This window comes from Athene noctua, chromosome 14 (genome assembly GCF_965140245.1).
Source record: "Athene noctua chromosome 14, bAthNoc1.hap1.1, whole genome shotgun sequence".
Taxonomy (NCBI): Eukaryota; Metazoa; Chordata; class Aves; order Strigiformes; family Strigidae; genus Athene; species Athene noctua.
In genome coordinates this window covers 18,313,057-18,335,905 of record NC_134050.1, presented here as the reverse complement: position 1 = coordinate 18,335,905, position 22,849 = coordinate 18,313,057, and the positions used below count along the sequence as shown (strand labels likewise).

At 44.6% G+C, this 22,849-nt stretch overlaps 1 protein-coding gene across 17 annotated transcripts in view; it reads left to right on the top strand.

Annotated features, from left to right (window-relative positions):
* The window catches only part of BRSK2 (BR serine/threonine kinase 2), a 317,659-nt gene that overhangs the window by 192,644 nt on the left and 102,166 nt on the right, over nucleotides 1-22,849 (top strand). For all 17 annotated transcript variants that reach the window (XM_074918029.1, XM_074918020.1, XM_074918027.1 and 14 more), the window contains exon 3: nucleotides 17,514-17,599. In XM_074918029.1, coding sequence (XP_074774130.1) covers nucleotides 17,514-17,599 — 86 coding nt within the window. The remainder of the gene's footprint in view (nucleotides 1-17,513; nucleotides 17,600-22,849) is intronic.

The following is a 22,849-nucleotide window of genomic DNA, read 5'->3' as shown; positions in this document are numbered from 1 at the left end:
AATAAAAAGTGACAAACAAACAAAATCACCAGCTCCTGCTTTAGAAACTGTTGTTAAAAATAAACCATCATTCACTGCTGCAGTCCTGCCAGTTCCTCCCTGCTGAGAGCAGGAGACCCAGAATACTGCCTGTTGTTACATCCCCTGCACATGCTGTACAGTTTAACAGCTCTCTCTGTTGTGACAAAGATTCCCCACTTTTCAGTATGAAGCTTGCTCTATTACTTCTAGTCTACCTGTATTGCTGCCTGCCCCCCTCCCAGCTTACGAGGCGCTGTGTTTCCCTGTGCTCCGAGGCTGTGCGGTGTCTCTGCTTGCTTCTGACTTACACAAGGGCACTTGCTGACTCCTGATTCCTCGTGTGGAGCCGGGGCAGTAGAGAAGAGCACCAGCACCAACCACAAGCAGGTGCTCAGCCATGGCAGCATGCTTCGAACTTGTGTTTTGCTGCTCCATATGACATATTGCAAACTTCACCCCCCGCTGCTTCATTCTCTGCAGGCTATAAGTTGAGTTAGTGGTGACATTTGAAACGTCATTTTTTGTCTGTGTTTGTCAGAGGGTGTGTCTTAGTGCATGTCCTGGCATACTAGGTACTGTGTCTGTTTAAAAACAAAGCAAGCGACCATCTCTGACCTGAAGCATTTGCAGTCTAAACAGGCAATGCAAGTGAAAGGGGAGAAAAATGTGGGAAAAGACAAATATCTTACTGTCTCCATTCTCTAAATACTGAACTAAGGCACAGTTAGATTAAGTAACCTATACAGGGCAAAAGAAGCTATCGGGAAAATCAGAAAGTGAAGCCAGACTTTCTGAATCTCAAATCAGCGTCTCAGCCTCGCAGCCTCCCTTGTATGCCCTGTCAGAGCAAGCCAGCATTGATGCTATATTTCCCAGAGAGGTTTGCCAGAATCTTTCCAGACCCTGTGAATCTAGATGAAGTTATGAGATCTTTAGATAGCTTTACGCTTCCATTGGATATAATTTCAGATAACCATTCCAACTTTAACCCCACGCCATGAAACCTCCAGATTTGAGGTGGTTATTGTGTTGTTTAGAGATATGCCCAAGGTGGGTTTGGATGCAGACCTCATTCAGATTCAAGTCTAGAACTATGCGTATACATGCAGTGAAAGGTACTGCACATTTTATTTTGATAGTTTCTCTGTTTCAGTTGTGTATTTATGTCAAACAGCATAGATGCGTCCAATATTTGGGCTGTTTGTCTTGAGGAATACGTAGAAGACATTTGCTGCAATGAGTCTGACTGCTCCCACCTCCAGTGGGACCCCGCAGCACTCTCTCTACACCTTCAAAGTTTAGGGTTTAGGCCTAGACTTTTCAGAGGGGCTCAACTTCCATCGTTAGGCCAGATTTTCATTAGATCCAGTCAAGTATTGTCTCTGAGCAACTTGACAATTCAGCTTTTGTATCGGCCTTAATTGGAAAGGAGTTTCTTCTTAAAATCTTAGCTGCAGGAAGTTCAGCAGCTGAAAATCTGTCTCCAGAGTGCATAAGTGTGGAGAGCCCAGGATTACTGAACCTTTGAAAATGTGGGCATTGCCGGCTGCTGCCACCCGCAGGAGAGCTGCCAGAGGGGAACAGCCTTCCTTAAGGGGATTCCTGATGGGGGAGTTGTCAGCATCTGATGAAGCTCCCACTGGCAGTACCTGATTCCCAGAGGGAAACAAATACTAACTGTAAGCAGTATTGCAGAAAGCTTTTTAGTGTTTCTCAGTGGTGATTTTATTTTTTTTTTTAATTATAATGATTGCACTTTTGGGAAAAAAAAAAAAACCTCCGTTAAGAAGAGGCTGAAGGTTCCTTAATCCCAAGAAAATCCCCTGTGTTCTAGTTTGAAGAATGTTTTTCTGGGGAATGAGAAGGTTGCTAGCAGGTATCGAGGGCCTGACCGAAGTTGTGTTAGCACCACGAGGCTGCTTTACAGCGGCAGACAGCAGCCCCAGCGAGGCCGATGCTCCAGCGAGGTGGTTGGGGCTGACGCTTTCTCACACAGCCTGTCTGCTCACACACCCCCCAGGTCCTGCACCCACGCCCTGTGATGGTGACACTGTTCTGAAGTGACTGCTTTTTCCAGGGTCCCCGAGAAAAACTGCTTGGGAAGGACAAAGGAATGAAATACGAAAAGGATGACGATCATTCTTGAAAAGAGCAAGTTGCACCTGGCTGCTCCCAGAGCTGGTCTGGGCAGAGGGGGGTCACTGGAGGGAAAGAAGGGGATGCAGGTGGAAGTTAACACCCGAGAAACATTAAATCCTCTCTCACTGGGCTTGAGTGGAGCTGTTGCAAGGCCACAAGAGAAGCTGCTTGAGGGGCAAAGTCCTGTGTGAAAGTAGAAGTGTCTCAAGTGCATCAGAGCTGCCCTAGGAGTCTGTGGAAAGCAGTCAGTTTTCTTCCTTTCTCTCTGGATTCCTGCTACCTTCTATTTGTCCTGCAAGACAGAATACCCACATCGTAGGGGTAGTCTGGGACAGTGAAGGGGTTGTTGTTGTTTGTGCTCAGCCAGTGCTGCAGAGGGAATCAGAGCTCTGACATCACTGCATCTGCTTTGTACCAGCACATCAGGTCACGTGCAGGTCCCTCATTTTTCTGTTGATTAGTTGAAAAAAAAATGGGAACGTGCCTTATGTTTTGGAAATACTTGGCAGTCCTGGTCTGGCTGCTGACTGATCTTTGGTTGGAAGAGCTATTACTGGAAGCGAACTTCCCTTTTGGTATTACATACTGCATTTTCCGAGCGGTTACGTTTGTCGGTAGCTTGAAGGGCACAGACTGCTTTCTCAGGTCTCTCTGTTGCATTAGAGGGAGTAGTGATAAAGATGCCTGTCTCTAAGGGTATGTTAGAGTAGCTTATAAATGCTCTGACTTCTGGTTTGATTCCCATAGTTTTGTACTCCAGGGACCGAAGGTTGTATGGCAGCTGTGCTTCCCCCAACAGCTGGCACTTCTGTGTGTCCCTGGCATATCTGGGTGGGAAGCTGGCACAGAGTCTTTAGTCCAACTCTGCAACGATTACAGTGGCCCTTTGCATGGGAGGTTGCTTCCATGCATACATTTCAATGCCCTGACTCTGCTGGAATGTCAGTGTAGCAGAGAGCCAGCCACAGCCACCATGAGGACTGCGATACAACTCTTTTTCCTGCTATTAAGGTCAGAACCTATATTCCTCTGTCGCAGCACAAAAAAAAAAAAAAAAAAAAAAAAAAGGATGTTTCCCTTTAAAGGCAGTTGGGGAAGGGAGAAAAGCCTTGCGTAGCAAGGAGGAGACAACATCCTCGGTCTTTAGGTGTCTGCAGCAGTGGCAGTGGCAGTCGCATCCCGAATGATTAATGAGCAGGCAGGCTGGATGTGAGGAGCAGAGCAAAGCCCCGCTGCAGAGCTGGCTGGGGGATCCCCCAGGGAGAGGCGGGTGCTCCCGTACGGCACAGGACTGGGGGCGGCTTACGGAGAGCTGACTGCACAGAAGGCACCAGCTCTTAATGGTGCTGATGTCTTAATCGCTGGTGGCTTCGCCAAAGACTTATCTCGCGCCCCCATACTGCTCTGGTGAACAAAGGACTTGAGAAACGTAGCTTGATCCCTTGGCATTAGGTGGGTTTGGGTCTGGAAAAAGCAACTCTATTTAAAGAGGTGTCATGAGGGGAAGAGGAAAAAAGGAAAGAAGGGAATTCTCCAGCCTGGGTTAAAAATAAAATACAAATCCTATTTCAACCTCTTGTCGGATTTGTTCTACTGGTTTAGGATCACTCCTGTAGAATGCAGGTGGTGTTTCAAGCAAAAAAGGACATTTCTAGAAGGGCTCCCTGGCTTTCTGTAGCAGAACAACATGTATATATGCCCTCCTAAGCTGCACAATAAACCGTTCACCAGTGCTTGAGGCATAAAATGATTGTTCAACTATGTAGTCGCATCTGCTAGATCTCTGGTGCGTTGTGAAAAGGGAAGTTTGCACAGGACTTGGAGATAGCCAGAAGGCCAAGAAACGCAGCATGCAACAGGGGCAGCAGAACCAAAATGCTTATAATAAAAGTCATTCTGCCAAATAGGACTTCTGGTAAAATGCACACTCACCCATGAAGGCAGTCCCCTCAGGTTGTCTGAAAATCCTTTTGGTTAAATAAACAGTATGAGGGAGGAAAAAAAAATAGTCTGGACGGGCTGCTTCTGGCCTAAATTTGAAAATCAAACTCATTCATCCATGTAAACCCTCTGTAGATTCTTGCAGTTCTGTTTCACCTCTGAGGTCTTGGGTTCACTTGTAACATCAGACACTGCTCCCAGAGGAAATCTGCTGCAAAATGGGTGGTTAAATGAATCCTGAGATCTAAAGGAGATCAGCAGCAGAGTTATCCCACTGAAGAGCTGAACAGAGATGCTGACTCTCATCTGGAGGCTTGGAGAATATGCACATGTATCATAGGAAGGGATGAGGAAGAGACATTATGGGGCAGATTGAGGAAAGGACACAGCTGTGCACTGTGCGCTTCCTTTCCCTCTACAAGAAATGTTGTCTTATTTGAAAATATTCAGACCACTTTTAAGGGAGGGCTGTTTGCTTTGGGTTTTTTTTCCTCTTTTGCTTATTTCCTGTTTCAGATTTGAAGAACTGCTTCATATTTCCTTAATGAGAGTGCATCAGAGCTGTATTTTCCCTAAGCGAACTTTCTGCTCATTTGAAAGTAGAACTGACAAACTCAGACCTTTGCTAGGTAGGCAGCAACCTCCTCTCCTGGGCTTTACGTGACTGATCATTTGCAGATCATGAGCAAGATAAGGGATCTGAGAGACACAAGTGTGCTTCGGGGATCTTGGTGTGCCTGGAACGTGCTAAATTATACCCTGTGGAGACATCTCAGGTTTCTCAAACAGGTCACCGTTCCCACAAAAGGAAGAGGAAACAGTGCCTAGCTCCCTGGGTAAGTGAAGACATATCCAAAGGAATGTCATCAGAAAAGTAGCTCTGCAAAATGTGTGTGTAATAGGCCAGAAGTAAGGACTAACCCCACTTCCTTGTTGGCCACCAGAGACATTCACATTGGCCACCAAGAGCTTTCAAACTAAATGTGTTACTCTCCTATAGTTTTGCTAGAAGTTACAAGGCAATTATTTCTTCACCCTCTTTCATCACTTTGCTGTCTTTCTATTGCTTGCAGGTAGACCCTAGACTATATAGTGCAGATGGAAGCATGCACTTTAAACACTGTTGAAATGAAAGTGAAACATTTGGTACAAGTTCATGTTCCCAGCCACCCTAAAGGGAACATGGAAAAGGTCTGGAAAATTGCAAGAAAAATCACTTCTGCCACAGGGAGAAGTAGTATGGAGCAGAAGAGGTTAATGGTTTAGAAATGTTAGAAAGCATAAGAATGCAAAACCAGAAGAGGAATAGTCAGAAAAAGGCTCTCACAGTCCCTAGGATTTCACAGAACGTGGTTGTTCTTGAGTGGTTTCTGTGGTGGCATAAGGAATCCACTCCAAATAAAGAACAGGCTCCCAGTTTGGATGTGTAACATTACCCTGCTCTAAATACAGGAACATGTGGGCAGCAGAATGATACCAAAGGACATGACAGAACTCTAGATAACCCTCAAGCCGTCCACTTGTGATGGAGTGAGACTGTTACTGAGGGAGGGAAAATTGCCTCAGCTCTGTTTAACAGTTACGTAGGTCTCTGCAGAGAAGAGGGCTGGCCTCCTCAAATCACCACCATTCCTTACCAGCTGCTGTCCCAGCCTTTCTCACTGAACGGCACCCAGCAATAATTTTAGGACTTTTGGAAACAAAAGTGACTTGTCACTGTTACTGTGGTCCTTTGGCAAACAAAATGTGAGGCAGACTTGGGGCAAACTTCCATAGATCTTTCCTGAGTACCCCGCAAGGATGCTTTGCAGAAGTCTTCAGTTCACCTTGGCTCCTTGAACATGGCAAAACGTGTCCAGCAGAGAGCAACTAAAAGAAAGTGCTGCCCTGCTGTCCCATGGTGTCTAGCAACAAAGCACAGAAGGCAAATCCCTTACCTGGAGTGCACATTTCCTACTCAGAGGAGGGACTGTGAATAAGCATTATAGCTGCTGTGGTGCAGGAATGAGGTTAAGGGTAGGAGGCAGTATGCAGGGGGAACTTCTGACCCCCCCACAAATCCATATTATACAGCAGTAGGATGCACTCTAATCCCTGCCATCATATATATGTTAATGTAATGATTAGCTACCCCTAAATATCTTGAGGTTTTACATCCAAACTCACTGAGTTCTGTATGGTGCAGGGAGAGCATCTCTGTGGTGCTTTCCTCCCAAATACATTTGCATCAGTCAGGATTCAAGGTATGAGCCTCACAGCACATGCAGTTTCCTCCTCTCTGAGGTTACTGCTGGGTTTACTCAGCACGGCATCCGCCTCAGCAAGATTTTGGTGGGGTTTTTGTCTGTCCCATGTTTGTGTGGGAGGGAGTATAAGCTTTTCATGGAGGGAGAGGCTTTCTCCATTGGAAAGAAGGGAGCTAATTATGTCTCCTATAAAGAGATGTAATTGGTTTTCTTTTCTGTAGAGAGAGGATGACATGAACAGCATCCCTTGCCTTTTCATTCCAAAACTCTGTTGTGACCATATTGCTGAGTCTTGGAAAACTCCCCAATTCACAGGTTGTTTTTTTGCATGTTCCAAACATCTGGGAACAAGGTTCAGCTGATTGATGAATATGATCTCTGGCAGAAAATGTGGAGAAGTTGAGGAGGGAGGGGGGTAGATATAGCCCAGCTGTCCATTTCAAATATTGCTGGTTTCAAATTTAGCCTGCCAACTTCTTAGCAAATTGTTTGCGAGCATTTTTAAATCTGCACATGTAAGTGTTATCATAAGTATTTGGCAAGTGCAAGGAGTTTAGAATTAGATTCTGAAAGGAGTATGTCTGTGTATGCACCAAAGCATCCCAAGGTGTACAGGCATAAGCTGGTATGATTTAAGTGAACCCTAATTTTCAAATTTTCTTCCGATTTTGGAATGCTTGCTCTTCCGCTTTCAGGAATAGCTAGAGTAAGCATGTCCAGCCAAGTTCATTCTTTCCAGAGAATTAAGCTCATTTGCTTATCATTAAAACTTTCCTGTTGCTTTCTCTATGTAATTTTTGAGTCATTAGCACTTTCTTCAGCAATGCATTAATGCCTGTCATAACGAAGTGTTGCATCCTGTCTTTGCTCTTCATCAGAAGCCAAATAGCTTTGAACTCTGTATTACGTGTGTTACTTAGGGCAGATACAAGGAATGGGAAGAGACTCAAGTAAGCAATGGTACTTAAAGATGACTATCCTGAAGATGCACGACCCACACCATCACCTTCAGAAATAGTAAAAATACCACCTTCCTCAAGTTTAAAATGCCTTCATGTCTTTGCTCTCCATGAAGTAGTGCTGTGCTGGTGAGTGCATCTGCGCTGCAGTACACCACTCATCATAAATTTCTAGGTTTCTTCGGAGTGGCACGGGGAGATTTCTGTACTCCAGAAGTGATTGTCACAATGTGAAAAAGATGATCTGGTTTAGGATATGGAATGCTTTTCACGATGGTTTAGGTGAAGAATTTGCCATTAGGACTCAGAGAGGCTCAGAAATACGGCAGGATCTGGGGAGTAATGTTCGAGGTGTAGATTCATAAATAGCAAGGCAGGCCTTGTATTAAAAGACTCATCTCTAGGGACTTAGAACTAGAAGATGGAATTTGCTGTTCATTGCTGGCTGTCTCTGGTCTCATTTAGTAGTAAGAGTGCCATGAACTTTGAGATAAAGAGATAGGCCAATGCTAAGTACTTCTGAAAGTCCAAACAGACTGAATAATGTATTGGAAAATATAATGAAGGTGTAGAAAACAGTTGTATTCCGCTCCAGAGAATATGCTGTACCCTTCTGTAAGGACCTGGCCGGTGATGCCTGAGCCATTCTTTCTCAGGGAGGTTTGGACAATGTGGAGAAGGAATGACTTGGCTTATCCTCATCGGCTGTTCTGAGATGCTCGAGGGCCTGTCTTTACAATGTTGTTTGTAAACCTCCCTTGCCACGAGGTTTCTTGATCCTGATATTGATGTTGATAGGCTGCAAGATGTCATCAGCACCTCCAGCAATAAGGGACTGGTGTGTGATGGGAAGGATATGAGAAGAGCAGAGATAAAATAACTGAGAAACAAAATGTTCCTTCATTGCTGTCTTTGATCTCTTAACTTCCAGCTGTGAGAGATCCTGGATGCTGATGGCAGCAATCGACTAATTTTCTGCTGCTTCTGTTGCTTGTACAAAACAGAGGAAGATGTTGTCTTCACTGAGGGGAGTACAAGTCTTGCTGTAATGTCTTCTGTTGCAGGCTGAACCTGAGGAGGGGCAGGGAGTGAGGCAGCTTCAAGACCAAGGCAAAATATGCAATTTTATTTCTCCCTCTCCTCTTTCTTTCTGCCTCTTGCTTTGTACTACAATTCCTGCCTTAAGAGCCATCCTTTTGGAGATTAAAACCCAATGGAAGGCTCCCAGCCAGAGTTGCTATCTTTGCTGCATCCCTGGTGCGGGAGGAAAAAGTGGCAGGCACCATGGATAAAGCTGTGTGTGAGGGCTGGCATCATCATGAGAGCACTGAGGTGGGCTAGTTGAAGGGAGGGGACAGTTTTACAATACTGTCCACCAATAGTTTACTCCTGACTGGGGACTGACGCTGGGTCTATAAAGCTGATTTTGCTGTGCGAGTCACCAAAACTCTGAGAGTGACAGGCTTTGAGCCCCTCTGCTGTTGGCTGGACCCAAACAAGTAGCCCAGAGATGAAGATACAGAGGGGTCACTGCTGATTTCCCATGCTGTTCAGTCCTGTCTTGCAAGATATGAGAAGACATGCTTGTGGTTGAGGTGGGTCTGCATTAAAAAGTTATAATCCCACAAATAGATGAGCGGGCAGGGATGTCTGGAACTCAAGTTCTAGTTCATGTCACTGTAGAGAGGCACTGGACAGCGTGCTCCACAGATCCTCTGTGCTCACAGTGCTTATTTTATGGACAAAGCAGACTAATTTCAACATGGCGAATAAGTAGCTCTTGGGATCAGTGTCCCTAAGATGGGATGGACACGGCAGTGCTAATGTAGAGCTGGTGCAGGGCAGGCGGGAGCTGCAGTGCCATAGAAACTGCTGCCGACCTGCTGTAGGAGAAGAGTTGGGCTGAAGGGTTGCCTGGCTGCCCCGAGGACACAGCCGCTGGCTCCACAGCTTGGCACAAAGTCAGCTGTTGATTCCTCTGCCTGCAGCGGCCAGGTCTCCTCCCAAGGCTCCCTCTTAATGCAAAGCGAAGTGCAGACATGAACTTCATGGGTCTGTGTTGCCCTTGGCCTTTTCACAGCTCCTACCTGAGGTGCGTGCGGCCGTTTGTCTGGGGCCATGTGCCACTGGGAGGTGTGACTGCTTCAACAGCATATTTAGAAAAATGGAAAGAAAAGGGAGAGCTGTGGGTCGCTTCTCCCTCTGCTTCTGTCACTGCCAGCTGTGAGGGACTATCGGGATAGAGAATCCCTCTGGATATCAACTGTATCTTGCTGAGTTTATTAACTGAAACAAGATCTTAATACACCAGTACATGCAAATACCCATCTAAAGAGTCAAGGGGCACCCAGAAGTGAAGGACAGGAGAATATAGTAGAATAACAAAAATCATATAATCTGTTTTCCACTCTTTAAATGATTGATGTCATTAGGCTTGTTGTGGAGTGGGGCAAGGCAGGGATGAAGCCTGGCATTCTGCCTTCAGTCTCTGCAAAGCTCCGGCTGTTCTGCCCTCTCCTGGAGCATTTGTTAGCTGCCTTATTGCTTAGGGAACCAGAGATGGCCATTAAGGGAAGATGTAGAGAAGAAAACAGCAGCAATCCTATTGATTACTTCTGGAAGAATATTGGAGAAAGTGTAAAGGACATTTGTGTAAGACAATGCCAAAGAGCTAAACAAGGCCTGTGTGACTGATGGAGAAAAAGAGGAAGAGGGGGAAAGAGGCTAGCCAGGACACATAGGAAATGGTAGAGAGTTTACCCTTTGAAGCTTTTCCAAAGATGTGCTTTTAAATTTCTCTTCCTACTGATGGTGGACTCCCTTAAGGATGCACTCCGTGGTAGTGTCAGTGTTGCTTCACCATCTCAGTGCCTTTCCTGGATGCTCTTGGAAACCCCTCTGCCTTATCGTATCCTCAACCAATGTTCTCAGAAGCTCCACACTACATTTTTGGCAGACCGTTATGCTGTGCTGTGCTATACCACCTCCTTTGTGCTTGCCCATATTCCCTTAATGGGATTCAGCATCTCCTGCATCCTCCACCCACTCTTTGGCTCAGACATTCCAGTGTTGTGTTTCGTACTGCCCATATTAAATCTGTGCCGTCTTAAATAATACAAAGAGCTCTGCACCTGTATTATTTGAAGTTGAACTCTCTGTACCCCTCAATTTTGCAGCTTGTTTCTACTCTGTGTGTACTGACTGTTTTTCTGTAGCTGAGCATAGCAGCCCACACAGCATTAAATGTCCTTGAATATACCTTCTACCTTCAGTAGAAGTAACTTCTGCTGAGGGAAAATGAGTTATGAATTGTGCTCCTGCACAGGGACTCTTGGCTTTCTGCTCCTTTAACATATACATCCCTGAAACAAGCCAGGCATAAGTTTGCTGGTCCTTCACGGGGGGAAACCTGCAGGTGAGCACTGCCTACAGCTTCGCTTGTGGGGGCTAGACTTAAATTTCTTAGTTTGGGTGTGCACTGCTGGTCTGGCACGGCAGGGAGTGCTGCTCACGTGAGAGGGACTGAGCGTGCTGCTTTGGAGTGTGCCAGTGTTCACACAGGCCTGGCTGGGGCTGGCAGGTTTCTCACACACGCTGGACTAGCTGCATGTGAGTTATTTTTTTTCCCCAGAAAAATAACAGCTGTTTAACAATTCTGCTTCGGGTCAAAGAAAACACAGCGCGGATTAACATTAAAAACTGGGATAAGGAGGGTAAAAGGAAGGCAAGTCAAAGATCAGGTTATTTCTCCTGCAGAGTGGCTGTTGGTTTGTGTCCCGTGTCCTGCACTACTCGGCGATGGCAGCCAGGATGTGGCACTCACCAGAGGTGACAGGAGGCACGGGGAGGTTATTTGCCTTCCGGTGTAAGGGGCCAATTCTGCTGACTGCTGGCAGAGACTTGCACGTCAGTCACTCGTTAGCTGTGTACCACCGGGCAGCAGATAATCTCAAGTACTGAATGGATAAATCCACTCCTTGTCAGCTCCCATCAGTGTCTCTCGCATGAAGAAGCATACGCTGCAGATAAGTCCAACTGCCATATTTACTGAGCAGCCTATGGCAGAGCACTGAGGAACACTGCAGGTGGTAACTACCGAGTTATACCAGGAAGTTCCTGGGCAGGCTTTTCCATGCCTAAAGATCCCGCAGGATGTAAACCCTGTCATCTCAAGACCTTGGAATCAACATGCCAGACCAGGCCAGGAGTCCTCTCCTGTTGTGGAGGTGCATTGGCACCAGCAGAAAGGATTTCCGAGAAAATTCTCACAGTATCCATTTGGCTGACTTCATACCCTCAGACTTTATGCCAAATTCTGAAATTCAGTGGACCTTTAGAGTTGCAGTCTTGAAGGGGCTATGGAAAAATACTTGTTTCAGTAAAGACAAGTAGAAGCTGACATTCTGTTATAATAGTAGTTTGTGGAAAACACATTTCCCTACTAAAGCTTCAGATAGAAGTTTGCACATGCAAATCTTGACATCAAATATGCATCTCACTTGCTTCTCACACATACCTATTTTCATTTTCATTTATGGGCAAATAGCTTTGAGAAGCATGCATGCAAACAAAAATTGTGGTGGAATGAGCCCATAATAGTGCTTTCAATAAAATGAGGAATTGCTCAGCTTTCCAGTAATTTTGTCTGTTTGTTGTAAGTATTTTGTACAGCATTGTGTAGCTGCCTGATTCTGTGGAGATCTAAGTCTAGTTTCCCTCCTCGTTTATCCACTTTTTATAGAATCTTCTTGTAATTACTAGTACTTAGCAGAAAACCTGAATTCATGTTAAAGCATTTAATTAGTCAAAATTGTGTAATAGAAGATTTCTTCCAGATACCACTTAATGATCATTAGAAGGCCTGATTCAAAGCCCACTTAAGTCAATTGATGTCTTTTGTTGACTTCAATACATTTGAATCTGGCTCAGTATATTCAGAAATGTGAAGCTAATGGCTGCAATAGGATGGACAACTTCTGTGATTCTCTGTTTGCTTCCATAATGGCCTGCTGAAGAAGTTTTTTGGATAAATGTAATGAAAGGCCACTTTAAGCAAAGAATCAACTTAATTCAGAGCTGCAGACGAAGATACTTTTAATCATTTAAGACCTGATTTTTTTTTCCCCACTTCTGCTCTATTTATGCTTCCGTTGAAATTAAGGTTGCAACTGATACAGTGTGGTATTTCTTAAATTTGGTAATGGCTTAACTTTGTTTGGAAGAATGATATCCCCACAGCAGTCATGATGCTACAGGACGTACTGGGCCTACAGTTGCTTGTCGTATAGAGCCATTTCTGCTTTAATACTGTTCGCTTCTGATTTCAAGAGTAGCCTCTTTATTCTGTGATTATGGGAAAGAGTGAGCAGGTGACCTGGATGGTCTTCACCAAAGCCAGTCATTTTTCACCATTTTTAACTTTCAGTCCTGCATGACACAGAAGCAAAAGTACCAAATTAATAAAACCCTAGGGCCTGTTCCTGCGATATTTCTGTTGCAGCAGGAACACAGACTTGCCAAAAAACTTGAGATTAGTTTCTTCCTATCTGATAGGTTTGGTTTTGCGACTTCAACTCAGTAAAGTATCACAATAATTTACTTTGTGCATTCTGTGCTCTCATCGTGGAAATGCAAACTACTGTACAGCAGGCACTGGAGAAAGGAGGTACTTTGGTACAAGGTTTCAACCTGAGTTCTAGCCTGAGGAGTTAGATGAGTGTCCAGATCTCTGCATCCTTTGAAATTCATCCTGACTCTAAATAATTCTGAACTCAGAGAAAATTCATGTCCTGGCTGAGTGTCTAGTAACTGAGGGACAGCCATGAGTTCTGAAAAGTATTCCATGAATTACTTCAAAGCAAAGCAGTGTCAACATTAGAGAGCTTGATTTTAATGAGAAAACCCATCACCCCCCACCCCTCTGCACCATTTTGCTCAGAAGTGTCATCTGCTGTCCCCCAACTTTTTGCACATAGGTGTTCTTTGAGAAACACTTCTATTAATGGCTGGTGCATAGTGATTGCATAGATTTGGTAGATAAAATACAGCCTGGTAATACGAGACAGCTGTCCACTTAATTTGTCAAGTTCTCACAGCACCACAGGAGTGATGGGTGACCCAACTGTTACTGAGCAAATGAATACAAGAGAAAAGGAAACTTTCTTCATCACTGAGACAAACTGTCAGGCTCCCTCAACCTGCCCTCCTCACTTTCTAGGTGAATTAGCACTCTGTGTGTCTGTGGGTCAGAAGGCAAAAGGACAGAGCCCTGTCGCCAGTGAAAACTGTGCCGATGACATGGACTTAAACCAGAGAGATGGGATTTCCCCTGGGGAGGAAGGAGGGTGAAGTATTGATGGAAGAGAGGGAACCAGAGTTTTGCATTATTCCTCTAAGAGTCGCGTTGCCCCCGTGTTGCACTTTGTCATTAGCTGAATCGCTGGAGCATCCTGTCAAATCAGCCTCCTGCATAGATTTTTAAAACCTCTAATTGGCACCCACAAGGTTACAAGTCAGCAGCGTGTCTCCATTTGCCCTGCACAGCCTTTGACAGCTCCTTCCCCCAGCTCCAAGGTTCTGGAGTGCTGCACAGTCACGTAACCTGCCATGGTATGGGACGACCCAGGCTGTAACTGGGACCCTGCGATGCGACCCAGCGTCACTTTTTTCCCTTTCTCTTTTAACTATTATGCAAATGTTTCTCCATGTTTCCTGTTTATCGCAGACTCTGAGCCTCCCTAGACAGGCTGTTCTGAGCTTGGCCTGCTTTCTGATAATTGCATCTGCATTAAAGCAAACACCCCTGCAGGGTTTCTCCATTCCCCTGTCCTTGCCAGCTCCGAACTGGACAGCACTCTGTGACTTGCAAGCACAGGGATGCGCAAAAAAGGCATGCCAAGGGCTGGCAAAGCTCTGGGGAAGAAAGCAAAGCTGTGTGCTATTTCAGGCCTTTTTTATTTTGCCGGTGAGGTCAGATACCTCTCCTTTGCTAGTGATACAGTGGCTGCTAGGTCCTCCTGAACCACACATCAGTAAAATCGCTGTTGAGATCTACAGTCTGTGTCCAACCCATATCAATTACTGGCTTCTCTGTGGGGATATAAAAAATAAACAGGATCCAGGAGAGTCACCCATCAGTACAGACTCCAGTAGGAATTTTGAGAAGGTGGTCCACTGCATGCTTCTGTGGACTGTTGTTTTCCTTCAGAATGGAAAAGAGGCAGGACACTGCTGTAAGATTTTTGAGGACGATCTTTATCAGATTGCTGTTTAGAGAGCTGGGAATCTCTAGTTCTTAAAGTAATACAGCCATTAGTGTCTTGCTCCTCTACGTGGGGCTAAGGCCTGGACTATGAGAAGTACAGTAATGGCACTTTTCCTTCATAAAGCCCCTTTTCATTGAAGGATTACACAAAGTCTTACTGAGATGAGTAGATTAGTTTTGTCCTTGGTTTACAAATAGAAGAGGTATCAGACTGTGGGAAGCTGCCTGCTGCCTGCACTGGAGTGATGCAACCCACCACTGATCTGTATAGATTGTAGTGAAATGCTGCCGGGCACATCAAGCTGGATGCTCTCTGCATACCTGGGGTTGAAATCAAGACCTCCAAAACTCTGTTTCCTATCAGGATTTAGTTCCCAGGAAGTTAAAAATATGCACAGAGCCTTCCACACTCGCACACTTAACATGCTGAAAGTAAAGTAACTGGGGTTATTTATTTTTAATTGGTTCCTAGCATAAATATATGTAGGTAGTAAGTAGATATTTGCTTCCTGGTCTGGTTTTCTCTTGCCAAACAGAGGCCATGCAGTGCTGTAACTGAACCCCCTCCTCCAAGCAGTAATCATAAATCACTGCCTCTTGTCATGCTTTAGGACAGTAACCAAGCAGGGCCCTGACTGGATGCTGCCATCCATCACTCACTTGGTCTGATCGTATGTTTCCACTGCACCCACCAAGAGGTTTTTCAGAAGTGAATTGTCAATGCAGTTAGACAGCCCATCTACAGGGAGTTTCTTCTGTCATAGGCAGGATTTCCGCCGGGAGGGACAGTGGGGCTGAATGATCCCTGCCATAGCTAGTGCAATGGTCACATTCCCTGTGAAATACCTGGTGTCCCCCATCCAAAGGGAACTTTGTTGGAGTTCCAGTTTCTGAGCACCTGCAGTACGTGGTGTGGGTGGTGAACCTCAGTGCTATTGGAAGGGTGTTATGGGAGTGGGTGCTGCTTCTGGTTTGTTTTTTCTCATTCTTGAAGCAAATCCAGCTTTATCAATTATAGGGCTGATTAAGCCCTCTGCAAATATCAGTGCATACCTTGTAAGAGAAAAGAGTAACAGGTCTTTTTGAAGAGCAGACAAAAATGGAATAAACTAGTTCTCCCCCTGTTTTTTTGTTTTTTTGTTTTGGTTGGGTTTGGGTTTTTTTTGTGGAATAGCTGTACAATTGAAATCTACCCAACTTTCATTTTCCTATTTGTATAAGTGGCTTTCATCTAAGTGCTGGTCATGAGTAAGTTATGCCTCCAGAGCTGTCACCATCAAGTACTGTGTATCGCTGAATGCATTCCAGTTCTAGCAGTGCTGAGCTGTGTACATACGTGTTTACGTGCATTCCCCACTGCTCTGAAGGAGCTATTTCCACAGATCCCCAGTGTGGAAGTGGATCTCTCAGGTGACTTTTGACTCTGCAGAGTGGAACAAGTGGCTTTGAAAGACTTAAGATTGACACACGTGCAAACACCCTTTCCTCCCTCCTGATATGCGAGGAAGGCCAAGGGTGGGGTGAGGTGGGGTGAGAGTTACTTTTGCTGGTTTTGTGTGGTGATCTAGAGGAAGAGGGGTCTGGGGTGATAACCAAGATGCTGGGAAATCCTTCTCCCCTGAACAGTGCTGGAAAACTACCACTTTCTAATTTCCTGCCAAGTATCTTACTGCCGTTCAGGGAAAGTTGTCTATGTTCAGGCTTAGCAGAGGATATCTCAGGAAATTAAAGGACATCAAGAACTAAAAGGTATACTGGGGCAAGTTCCTAATTACTTGTCTGATCCCTGAAGGGGAGATGTTAAGGGATAGTTTTGTTTGTTAGCGTAGCAGCTTCTGAACAATCAGTTATTTAAAGGACTGGAAGAAGCCCTACCTCGTCATCCTTGTTTGCTTCTTTAGGTCTTTTTCCTGCCTTTGTGGATTCCTGGAAATGTGTCATGCCCAGCTGTGGAATGCTCAGGCTGTGTCTTGTTGCAGAGTTTGTTTGGGTTACCTACAGTCTCCACAGTGCTACCTTAACTCCCTTTGAGTTAGCCTAGGTCAGAGCAGAGGGGTTACAGCGTGGCTTCAAGCAGCACCGAGCTTTTTTGCTAGCAGCTGAGGAATTACACTGACTCCACCTCTAACGAATACCCTTAGTAAATTCAAGTTAAAAGCATCACCACAGTCATGATAGGAATTTTGGGTGAGAACAGGGCTTGTGCTAATTACAGGGACTTAGTCACAACTTGTTAACTCCATGGCGAAGACATGCTCTTAGAAGTAGCCATGCTTGGACAGACTGGGAATTGAGAGAAAGCGGAGTCTTACGCTTAAGGCTCTGAACACGGCATCTCCTGTAATCGGGTTTAATTTCTTGTTGTGCCTTGTACTTCTTCTGTCACTTCTTATATTTCTTTTCCTTTTGTACCTCAGTTCTGCAGATATAAAATCACACTGGTGTTGGTCTTCTGCTCTTTGCCTTCCCTGCATCCACTGCAAGTTTGTCAGGATAAGGATTTTCTAATATTACTTGAATATGCAATATGTAGTGCAGCATGGCCACACCTGTGCTTGTGGGGGGTCAGGACAGCCCTGAGTGACATCTTAGAGTTTCTGTACTTTGAGAATATGTCATTGGCTTTGGATTGTGAGGCAGGAACTGACTTGAATGCTCATATAACTCCTACAGCTAATTCCTTTTGGTAGATTTGGGACTTTTCTCTCAACATGGAAATTTTGCTGGTTTTCTGTTCTGCAGGGTAGGGAATGCTGAGGCTGAATGAATTACGTTTTTCTTAAATTATATAAGTGCTAAATAAGATACATTGTTATAAGTTGCTGTATCCTCTGCATATAAAGATGAGTGAAAAATGGATAAATGGGAAGAAAATGTGTGACAATATCTAATGTATTCTAAGACAAAGCTTCTAATTTCTCTATTTCTTTTTGTTTCTTCCAGGTGGAGCGGGAAATAGCCATCCTGAAGTTGATAGAACATCCCCACGTTTTAAAGCTGCATGATGTTTACGAAAATAAAAAATATTTGTAGGTATTACTGGCTTTTGCCAGAGAAAGGGGAAGGGAAGGAGGAAGGAAGGGAGGGAGATGAGGGCTTTGGAACTTGGTAACGTTTCTGAAAGGATGGAGCGGGGTGTGTTTTCACCCTCAGCTGGTGTTCGTGTGATATCTGGTACTTGGACGAGGAAGGAACATTCTTTATTTCCTTGACTCTTCTCATTTTCTCCTCTGTACTTTACTTACATGCTGGGTTTTTTCTACTTAAAATGGAGGAGAGAGGACAAACCAACATTTTCTATCAAACAGCAAGAAGGGACGAAGGTTTGTACTTGTAAGATCTGGAACCATTTTGAATCAAAACTGTAACAGACAGTTACACTGGGTAATTTGGATAACCTCCCTTGCCAAATAGTTTTCGTTGAAACCCTCAGCTCCCAATAACAATATTTTAAATTTGCCCCATCAATAACAATTTTTAGTTTTAAGGGTTGCTGAAATCTCCTGATGAATCTGCAGTAACAGTTAAGTAGCAAAGCCTTTTTTTTTGTCAGATCATTGCTGGTGCCAGACAGGGATGTTGTCCACAGACAGAGTCATTTTAGCTTGACGGGGCACTAGATATGTTGAATCTGTTGTCAAACAAACAGGCCACATTAATCTTGGCACAACAGGAAAAAAAATCAATGTTCTCCAAATGGAAAAGGGCAACCCAGTAGGGAACTCAGTGTTATTTTCAGCTTTTTAACAGGTTATTGCAAGTGGAAGAGAGTGGTTAAAAAAAATTAAACTATTTTTTAAAACCACCATCCATTGGTAACCTCTCCTTAATGTCACAACGCAAGAAGGGAATGACTCTTTACCCAAAGAAAGTGTGTTGAATGGTGGTACAAACCCTCATGGACAATTCAGCCGGTCTCGTTACTGGAGCAGTGAATTCCTGTTCCGAGAAGAGAGGCCTCAGTGCCCAAGCATTAGCTTAGTGGAGCAGGCAATCATTTCTTTTGGATTCTCCATCCTCCTTTGGGGCAGAGCCTGCCATCCACGGTGAAATGAGGCTGCCAGAGTGAGGTTGTGCAGGCCCTGGGTGGAGGCTGGCTCAGATGTTCCCTGAGCTGCACGCCGAGTGCTCCAGCCTCAGTGGTGTAAATGCTCACAGCTCCACTAAGGCCAGTTTGCCCCAGCTGAGGACAGAGGCCCAGATCTAACACTCTACCTGCAGGAGAAGGGTGGCAAAGGGAAGTGAAGCTTTGCAGCCAACAAATTCTCCTTTAATCCTGAAAAGAGTCACCATTTTTAAGAGTATATTCTTCTGTATTGCTTTAAAGAGAGGTAGGATGAGGCCCCAGCCTTTCTTTTGGTTAAGAGAGGAGGAATATTCTTCTTTGTGATTCTTGTTTATTTGTATGTTGTGTAGTCTTAGATAGACACACATATAAACACACGCACACTTGCAGACAGCTGATGTGTTCCGGGTAGGTGTAGTGTAGTTGGAGACAATGTGAATACAGGAAGGAGAAGGGCCATGATCGTCACTTGGCATGAGGACAAGGGTTACTGAGGTACTGCACCTTTCTTCTTGCTCTGAATGCCTGTGAAGCCAGCAGCTGAGCTGAGCTCTCCTTCTTTAGCCCAAAAGACTTGAGGGCTGGTTTGCTCCATGTGAAAAATCTCTAGTGCTCAGAGCAGTGGGGATGGTCTTACACCAAGACTTCCAAAAACATGACTGCATTCCTTGGCAGGAAAATAGCTTCCTGCCGAAAATCACCTTGAAAAGGGAAGCATCTCATATCCTTAAGCTGTATCTGGATTTCCTGGCTTCTAAAAAATGTTGGGCTCCAAAGCGTGCTTTGCCAGTGACTGTTTAGCCTTTAACAATCACTGAGTTTTCTTTGTGCTGTAGCTCCTCTGCCTGTAAGATTGAACTGTCTGCCTCTCCCCACAAAGGCCCTGAATCCCTCTGCTGACAGACACTGACTCTGTGAAAGAGACAGTGACTGGTAATTACATTTCATTTTTTATTAGTCACTATTTTAAAGAAAGGGCACAATGCAGAGCTTCTGCCAAGCCTCCGTGTTCAAAATTAGAAATGGCCGTGGCCTTGGATAAATCTGAGTGGTGGAAGAGAGTACCTGCGAAGTATTACAAGGGGGGGGACACTAAGAAGCGTGTATGCGTGTACTTTCCCCAATAATAAGACACATTGACCTCTAGTTCTCACCAGCATCAAGAAAGGGATTGCTCTCTGGTTGTGGTAGCATCTTTCCATCACACGTACCATCTCAGCAGTAACAGTAGCAGCACGGTTTCAGAGGATCTTGTGAATTATGGGTGATATTTCAGAAGCCAGAGACTAATCACGATGCAGCACTGGGGAGTATTTCCTTGATAAATGTTAATTTCACAAATCATGTTTGACTTTTGGTTTATGATTTAATTTGTGACAAGGGGCTTTGGTTGAGTAGATTCCTAATGCAACCATGAATCAAATCCTTTTTCCACAGTTTATTTAACACTGAAAATGAGTTTTAAAAAATAATAATAAAAATCTGTTAGCATATGTGTGTTAGCCTAGCAGTCATTTTCTGTTTGTTTTGGTGGGTTTTTTACCGAGATGTTTGGAGAGATGGAGATAGCTACGAGCTCTAAGATTTCCAGCTCTATATCCAGCATTTTGAGTTGTCTTGTTTTTTAAGACTGTGGACTAGAGTTCTAGGTGCACAGGGGAAAACACAGCTGCACTGTGGCTTTCTGTATGTGTGCTGACACACCACTTCAAATATACATTATGTTGGCTAAACAATTGAATTATTTTGTATTTGTTGTATGATCACACTGATGGCCTTCAAGCAAGATTTGGAATCCACAGTAATAGGTAATTTAGAAATAGCTATAGACAATCTGTGCCTCCCTCTCTCCTGTCATATAATGTTAATAGGCAAAACAGCCAGGATGGGTGGGATGATCCTCCCATTTTAAAGATCAAGAATGAGTTAAAGTAGCCTGGTATGGGGTAAACCCAGAGTTGTTTAAGAACTTATATAGCTGGTTCATAATAGGGAGTGATCAATGAGCTACCGGAATTTGTTTTGGTGTGTTCTATAATGCATACTGGAGGGGAAACACTCCTTTGGTCATATGGTTTCTGCATGGCAAATAAACTGTGTGAACCTGGGTGATGGCCCTCTTTGTGCGATGTGCAGAAAAGGTCGTGCCTGAATTGGCCCTAGATAGAGTCTGTGTAGCAACTGGAGAGGAAAATGGTGTTCATATGCTGTTAGCAGCACTACCACGGTGAACGAGCAGGACGTTCTCATTAGCAGACATGTTGAAGATTAAGTCAGAGGAAAGATGCAAAGCCCAGTCCTTCATGAGTGAAGTGGTTGGCTTGGATTTTTTCTAGGAAGCAATCCTGTGCTTTATTCTGCAATCTCTGATATGTACATTTACTGCATTTGATGCAATAAATTCTTCTTTCCTTTTGATCTTCCAAAAGCAATTGTCCCGCTGTTGGAGGAGGTGTTAGCATGGCAACCTAAGTGCCATCATAACAGTCCACAGGAGATGGACCTTCCCTTTCCAAAGGGGATAAAGCTGACTGATACAGTTTTGCTGCGGAACTCCCAACAGGGGTGGCACTATCCGTTTGATCTCATTTGTTTAGCTATTTAGTTTAAATTACCAGGGGTTTGGTGGGGAGTGGAAATGAGATAAAGACATCCTAGGACCTCTCCATGCCCTTTTCTTTCAGGTGTTTGTGTTTCTCAGTTCCCTTTCCATCAATGTCTGTATATATCTCTGTAAATTTCTGTTTATAGGTGCATACAGATATTTGTATATATGTATAGTTTTAGATCAATAATTTTCAAATCTTCACACTTAAGATTTCAAATTTTCAAATTTTGTATTTTAAAGCTCTGTGTTGTCCAACTCGATAAGCATTTTAAATGAGAATCTGTTTTGAGAGAAGGAGTGGACGTCAGAATATTGCTCTCTGAAATGCGCTGTGCATTCATCAGCTTTTTCCAAGCACAAGTACCTTTCTCATCATTCAGCAGAACAGTGTTATCACTGGGCAAGTGCCCAAGCCTCATTGCAATATACATAACAGACCACCTCCTGATTTCAGAGGTGAAGGTGCTTCCCAGTGAGCCAGATAACAAAATTAAAATGTCCACCTACCAGCACACAACTCACATTTCTGGCTTATACCAGATCAGCTGACAGCAGGAGACAAAGACTTACAACTCTGGTGGTGTCTGCAGAGGCATTCATGCTGTCAGTCCTCTCCTGCAGGGTTTTCCTGTAATTCTGTTTATTTTTGCTGAAAACTCGTTGTGAGGTACCAAAAGATGCAAGAAAGAGAAAAAAGGGTTCTGTGTGTTCTTCTGTTATTGGTAGCCTAGTACTTTGTCATTTGATCCATCTCTGGGGAAGCTTGTCTAAAGGCAGAAGGAGAGTTCAGAAAGCTGGAGCAGCTGCAAGGGCTCAGTGCTGAAAATTAATTTTGTGGAAGGTATGCTTCTTGGTAGTCTGCTTGTGGGCTGTCAGATGCTGTGGATACAGGAAAAGAAAATAGAACAGAATTGGAAGGCAAAATAGTGTTCCACCTGAACCTTGGTTGGAATTAAGAGAAATATTCATAACCAGCTACTTCGACCCCTTTTTCTTCTGCTGTTGACTTGTTTTAGTACTGTCATGAATTACAGCTGTGTGTAGCCAAAGAAAAGCCAGTCAGGTGTAGGAGTGGAGCCAGCTCACGTGAGGTTTTGAGTCGAGGGTGGGCCTGGGGACAAGGACCTGGCTAGAGACTGGGGAAGGGGAGCGGGTGCTGCGCTGAGGAGAGGTGTCACCGCTCGCAGGAGGGATGCCAGCCTGGCACAAAGCAGGGCTTGCACAGAGGTGGTGGTGATGATTAATACTACACCCTGTGCAACATGGACTTAATAAACTGCCCAAAAGCCTGACTGTATCTTCTGCTCACTGCCTGACGTGTGCTCACATACCACGTAGGCTTGGGAGAAAACAGGCCCAGAGTGGAGCAATTCCATGAGGTGAGCAAAGGTCAAGGGGAGATGTATCTCCAGAGCCACAGTATATTTAGGTGCCTAAATTATCTTTCAGACTTGGATAGGAAACGTTGCGTGTGTCTGGGCCCTCGTTGGTAAAGGAAAGGCCACTTAGCTCTGATGAATAAAACAGACGTATGTGGTCACCAGCAGAACGGCGGCAGTGAGCTGATGGGTGCTCTCAGCTCTGCACATCCTGTGTTTGAGGATC